Source organism: Bos indicus x Bos taurus, chromosome 16 (genome assembly GCF_003369695.1).
Source record: "Bos indicus x Bos taurus breed Angus x Brahman F1 hybrid chromosome 16, Bos_hybrid_MaternalHap_v2.0, whole genome shotgun sequence".
Classification (NCBI taxonomy): Eukaryota; Metazoa; Chordata; class Mammalia; order Artiodactyla; family Bovidae; genus Bos; species Bos indicus x Bos taurus.
This window is the reverse complement of record NC_040091.1, coordinates 4,461,922-4,468,124: the sequence shown is the minus strand read 5'-3', so window position 1 is coordinate 4,468,124 and position 6,203 is coordinate 4,461,922. Positions and strand designations below refer to the sequence as shown.

General features: G+C 44.7%; 1 protein-coding gene across 1 annotated transcript; it reads right to left on the bottom strand.

Moving 5' to 3' along the window:
- Positions 1 to 2,929: 2,929 nt before the first annotated feature.
- IL20 (interleukin 20) lies at positions 2,930 to 5,958 on the bottom strand. Its single transcript, XM_027565934.1, has 5 exons — positions 5,800 to 5,958; positions 5,454 to 5,519; positions 5,191 to 5,343; positions 4,453 to 4,527; positions 2,930 to 3,007 (listed from the first exon to the last, which is right to left on the bottom strand). The coding sequence occupies exons 1-5, from the start codon at positions 5,956 to 5,958 to the stop codon at positions 2,930 to 2,932; spliced, it is 531 nt and encodes a 176-aa protein (XP_027421735.1).
- Between the last annotated feature and the right edge of the window lie 245 nt (positions 5,959 to 6,203).

The following is a 6,203-nucleotide window of genomic DNA, read 5'->3' as shown; positions in this document are numbered from 1 at the left end:
GTGAATCATGACTTGAATCCAATAAAAAAAAGATGTAGAAAAAACATACCTAAATATTTCAGACTTGTTATCTGTGGGTGATAAGATTATGAGTGATTTTAATTTTCTTTTCTATACTTCTTTGTATTTTCCAAATTTTCTCCACTGGGTAGTTGTCACTTAATAATGAGGAAAAGTAAAGTTCTTTAAGTTTCATCAGGACCTGGGATAAGGGTTGGGAGCAGAGACAGCAAAGCTCACTATAGAAGCATTAGTCTGCTGTTTCTGAAACTGAGCAAGGTAAACTGCTAAGCTGAGATGCAGCTCAGATTGAGCTGGACAGGGAGGAGGCAAGCAGCCCAGGCCAGAGTTTTGGCTCCGAGCCCAGGGAAGCTCAGCATGAAAGGGGCCTGGATGGAGAACACCAACTTAGTAGTTGGTTCCAAACACAAAGACTTGATCCAAGAATAACCTAGACTGTGGCGCTGGCCAGAATCCAAAATGGAAAGGCCTTCAAAGAGGGCGTACGCACCTCCCTAGGCAGGACACTTTGCACCTATGTCTTCTTAACCCTTATAATAGAACCTCCTGCTCATTGTAATTTGTGTTGCAAGTAAGACCTCTGGCACAAAAGTATGAGAGCCTGAAATGAGGGAGAAAGCAGGAGCACAGAGAAGACTGCTCAGTGCCAGGGAGAAAGAAGCAGGGAGGGCTGATTCCCCTCATCCCCGCACAGCCCCTTCGTGTGGAGGAATCAGAGCTGTGGGTGATTTGGCAGACCCACAGCTCTGGGGTGGGTGTGGCAGCGGGGGGGGGGGGGGGGGGGTGTTTGGCAGCAGAGAGAAGGCCTAGGTTCCCACTGGCAACTTCCTGCCCCAAAGGAGTACAAGGTCCCTAGGTCATATAAGACTCAAGCTCATCCCTTTAGAAACCCATCCCAATCAAGCTCAATCCCAGTGGAAACCATTGTTTCCACTCCTGATGCATTCTCAAACTCCAAGCAGATATTATACAAAGAAAACTTTATTTGTAAAAATATATCCTGGCCACATAGGCTTCCATAGCTGGAAGAGACACAAGTCTGGGGTCTAGGAATTGAGTGGGGTGGTCAGTAATTGTAACACAAGCCTATAATCTTACATCAAAATTCCTTCTTCCACAACCCACACTTAGTAGCCATTAGTTCAGTTTTAAATATCTCACAGAACACTGGTGGTCAGTAAATATATCCTTAATTTAATAAAATTCTAGCCACTCCTCTAGAACTTAGAGAGTTTGTTCACTCTATGAAAAACCTGCTCTAGTCAGCTTATAAATATAATCTGTGAGTTGTTTTTAAAGTCTCATTTTCAAATAGAAAAATAAATAAGTTAAATAGAAAAATAAATAAATACATTAACTAATAAATACAACCAACAGTAGAAAAGATCTTACTAAAATCTTATAAAACCATGATCCAGATTAAGAGTTCAGTTCTGTTTAGTCACTCTGACTAAACAGTCCTGTCCAACTCTCTGCGAGCCCATGGACTGCAGCATGCCAGGCTTCCCTGTCCATCATCGACTCCCTGAGCTTGCTCAAACTCATGCCCATCAAGTCAGTGATGCCATCCAACCATCTCATTCTCTGCCATCCCCTTCTCCTTTCTGCCTTCAATCTTTCCCAGCATCAGGGTCTTTTTAGATGAGTCAGTTCTTCCCATCAGGTGGCCAAAGTACTGGAGTTTCAGCTTCAGGATCAGTCCTTCCAATGAATATTCAGGACTGATTTCCTGTAGGATAGACTGGTTGGATCTCCTTGCAGTCCAAAGGACTTTCAAAGGTCTTCTCCAACACCACAGTTCAAAAGCATCAATTCTTCGGTGCTCAGCTTTCTTTATAGTCCAGCTCTCACGTCCATACATGACTACTGGAAAAGCCATAGTTTTGACTATGTAGACTTTGTTGGCAAAGTAATGTCTCTACTTTTTAATATGCTGTCTAGGTTGGTCATAGCTTTTCTTCCAAGAAGTAACTGTCTTTTAATTTCAAGGCTGCAGTCACCATCTGCAGAGCCCCAAAAATAAAGTCTCTTGCTGTTTCCATTGTTTCCCTATCTATTTGCCATGAAGTGATGGCACCGGATGCCATGATCTTAGTTTTCTGAATGTTGAGTTTTAAGCCAACGTTTTCACTCTCTTCTTGCACTTGCATCAAGAGGCCCTTTAGTTCTTCTTCACTTTCTGCCATAAGGGTGGTGTCATCTGCATATCTGAGGTTATTGATATTTCTCCTGGCAATCTTGATTCCAGCTTGTGGTTCAGCCAGCCTGGCATTTCGCATGATAAACTCTACAAATAAGTTAAATAAACAGGATGACAATATACAACCTTGACATATTTCTTTCCTATTTGGAACCAGTCTGTTGTTCCATGTCCAGTTCTAACTGTTGCTTCTTGGCCTGCATACAGATTTCTCAGGAGGCAGGTCAGGTGGTCTGGTATTCCCATCTCTTTAAGAATTTTTCACAGTTTGTTGTGATCTACACGGTCAAAGGCTTTGGTGTAGTCAATAAAGCAGAAGTAAATGTTTCTCTGAAACTCTCTTGCTTTTTCGATGATCCAGAGGATGTTGGCAATTTGATCTATGGTTCCTCTGCCTTTACTAAATCCAGCTTGAACATTTGGAAGTTCTTGGTTCATGTACTGTTGAAGACTGGAGAATTTTGAGCATTACTTTGCTAACATGTGAGATGAGTGCAATTGTGCAGTAGTTTGAACATTCTCCGGCATTGTGTTTCTTTAATTAAGAGTAGAAACACTAATAACCAAAATAAGGAAACAAATAATAAATAAATAATGGACATGGTCACCAGCACTAAATTACACAACAAAGAGACAGTGGTTCGCGGTCGTACTTCCATGGGTCCTGAGGGCTGAGCCCAGAATACTCTCAGCAGCATCACTTTCATCCTAGTCTGCCTCTTCCATCCATTGCAAGAGAATGTCTAGCTCCCCCAAAGCCTTCACCACCACTGCCTGAGGCGGAAGCTGGAAGACACAAAGTAAAGAGGTGAGCAACTCATAGAGACAACATGGGCTCCAAGTTCAATCCTCTCCTTTCACTGGTAGGTCTGTCAGGGATTATAAATGGAGCGTATTTTCAAAATGAAGAGCTTGAAAGACATTATGGAACCAAGATCTCACAAGAGGGAAAATCACGGAGTCTAGTCACACTAGCGGAGAAGGCAATGGCAACCCACTCCAGTACTCTTGCCTGGAAAATGCCGTGGACAGCGGAGCCTGGTGGGCTGCCGTCTATGGGGTCGCTAAAAGTCAGACACGACTGAGTGACTTAGCAGCAGCAGCAGCAGTCACACTAGTCTTATATAGGGAAACTAAGGCCCAGAAGAGCAGCAGAATTGGGACTACAACCCCAGCCTCTTGAATCACAGAGAGTAAAACTGCTTTTAAAAGAAAGATATGTGTTTCTGTGTGTGTGTGTTTAGGGATTGCCTACTGTGCATCCTCCCACTGAACAAATATTTACTGTGCTAAGCACTGGACTGGCTAGGGATTCAGGGATAAATGGCACCATCACTACCCACAGGGAATTCACAGTCATGTAAAGGAGACAAGCAGAAGCAGGCAATTAAAATGCAGTGTGGTGAATAACTGCCGGGGTCCCCTCAGGACGACAGGGAGGCACTTAACTCTCAGAGAAGTAGCCAGTGCCTTCCTGGAGGTGATACCTAGGCTGAGTCTTAAAGGATGAGTAGGTGATACTTAGGCTGAGTCCTAAAGGAGGAGTAGGTGATACCTAGGCTGAGTCCTAAAGGATGAGTAGAGTGTGCAGCAAACAAACTCCAGTCTTCCTGACAGAGATGCGAAGGCTTTGAGGTGAGAAAGAGCATGGCAAAGTCATGTGTGAAATGGTGAATGACTGTTTCTGAAGGGATGTATATGTGTGTGAAGGCTTCCCCCGTGGCCCAGTAGTAAAGATTCTGCCTGCAATGCAAGAGACGCAGGAGATGAGGGTTCCATCCCTGGGTCAGGAAGACCGCCTAGAGAAGGGCTTGGCAACCCACTCAGGTATTCTTGCCTGGAGAATCCCATGGACAGAGGAGCCTGGTGGGCTACAGTCCACAGGGTTGCAAAGAGTCGGACACGACTGAAGCAACTTAGCATGCACACGTGTGTGTGTGAATGTGGAAAATTAATGCCTCTAATCTGTGAAACTGAAAGGTCCAGATGTCTCCGGGGTGACTTGATGAAATCACAGCTATTCCTTCTTGATTCCCAGAGCGTCTTCCAGAGACAGCACCCTTCTAAAGCCTGCATGGATATCCCCTGGGATACCCATTAAAGCAGATGGATAGTCCATGTGCCCTCAGAGGGCCACTAGGATTTCTTTGAGTATGAATGTCCATCCCACCCATCTATGATATCATTTCTGAAAACACACTCATCCCAACCAAGGCCAAAATTGCATATACCTCTTCGAAGTGACTCAGAATCTGGCTGTATTTCTCCTTTGCTTCTTCCCCACAAGGGCATGACATATGGGCATGCTGAAAAGAATACCAAAGAATGATAGATGTTATTAAAGATTGCAATCTTCTGCCATTGACATGAAGTAGGTAGGAGTTCTGTTCTTTCCACCTGTAGAAATCTTTTCATACTTCTTTATTTGGGATCACTAAAGTGTACATCGGCTAGAAAAGGAAGCCAGCGTTTTACGCTCAAATATAGAGCTCGTTGCTTCTGTTCAGAAACAGGCAGCACTGAAGGAGTTTGTGAGCCCTGTGTCCCTTCTGGCCTGCACCCCTGTTCTAATCTATTTCCCTCCCAGAGAGCGTCATGGGAAGAGCGAATTGGGTTCTGAGGTCCTATCTTGAGGTTGAGTCTGGTGGTCTGCTGATTAGCTGCCTGGGCTCAGGATGCCCTAAAACACCATAGGATAACTCACAGAAGAACCATGATTTCATTCACATATAGTGATGATTGTTGGTGACATCAAAGAGCCAGCACTTTATAGTTCTTTAGACATTTTGCATAGAGCATGTATCCAAAAGTCAATATAACTGAGTTCTTATTACCTAGTCACATAGCTCAACACAGATTAATTTAGAACTCTCGAACTCAGTTTTTCCATCCATTAAATGGGTCTAAGATGAGCCTGATTGCTAAGTTATGTGCTGAGGTGGATCCTTTTACCCAAGACCCATACTCACACACAGCCGGAGGTCCTTCTTGATGGTGAGAAGAGAGTTGGCAAGACGGCTGACCTTCCGGAAGATATGGTGGTCAGGGGGTTGATAGTTTTTGAATACCCTGTCCAGGTAAAGTCTCAGTATATGATGGAGGAGGCAGCACTGATCTGCAGGCTACAAAGAAGACTGGTGTATTGGTGAGGGCAGGGTGTCCAGGGACAAGGTCGATGAAGATGCCCCCAATTCATATTTCCTCCCAGAATTCATAGGGACCAAACACATACCTTTGTGCCTTGCAAAGACTGAGTCTTCCTCAAGATTCTGACGTCAATGATTTCATCTTTGGCTTGCTAAACAGAAAAGGGCAAGGTAAGAAAGTACAGGTCAGTGACTCCCACCAGGATCCTAGACATCAAGACCTCCCATCCGCTCCGTGCCATGGCCCAGTGGGCAGAATCCCTCTCCAAAAACACTTTTACATTATGAACTATAGATACTTCCTGGCAACATATCCTCCTGGTAAGGAGCCCCCAACCTGCTTCTTTTTGTGACCACCCTGATGGAGGACAGATAAGTAGAAAAGTGGGGAAGCAGTCACAAGATGAAAGGTGGGGTGCCTCCCTCACATACCACACTGTCCCGAATCTCTGAAAATCCACTTCGAATTCCCTGAAGATTTGTGGTGATCACACAGCTTCCCAAATGCAGTGTTTTCAGCCCAGCAGAAGGTGTCCAGAAGAGATAAAACACAGCAGAAAGAAGGCAGAGGGGAAGACCAGAACCTCTCATCTTGTGCCAGAATCTGGAGACCACAGGAGCTAAGAATTCAAAGGGAAGAGCATGACTTACCGATTTCCCCATCCCATCCCTTAATAAGCCAATGCCACCACTAAGGACTTCTCTCTCCCATCCCCCATGCCCCTCAAGAAACTTAATAGTTTCATCTGACTTCAGATGGTCTGGTCCATTCATTCAACTTACTAAGAAAGACTGTGAGCCTCCCAGAAGAGACGCCTTCAGGTGCCTGTTCAGAG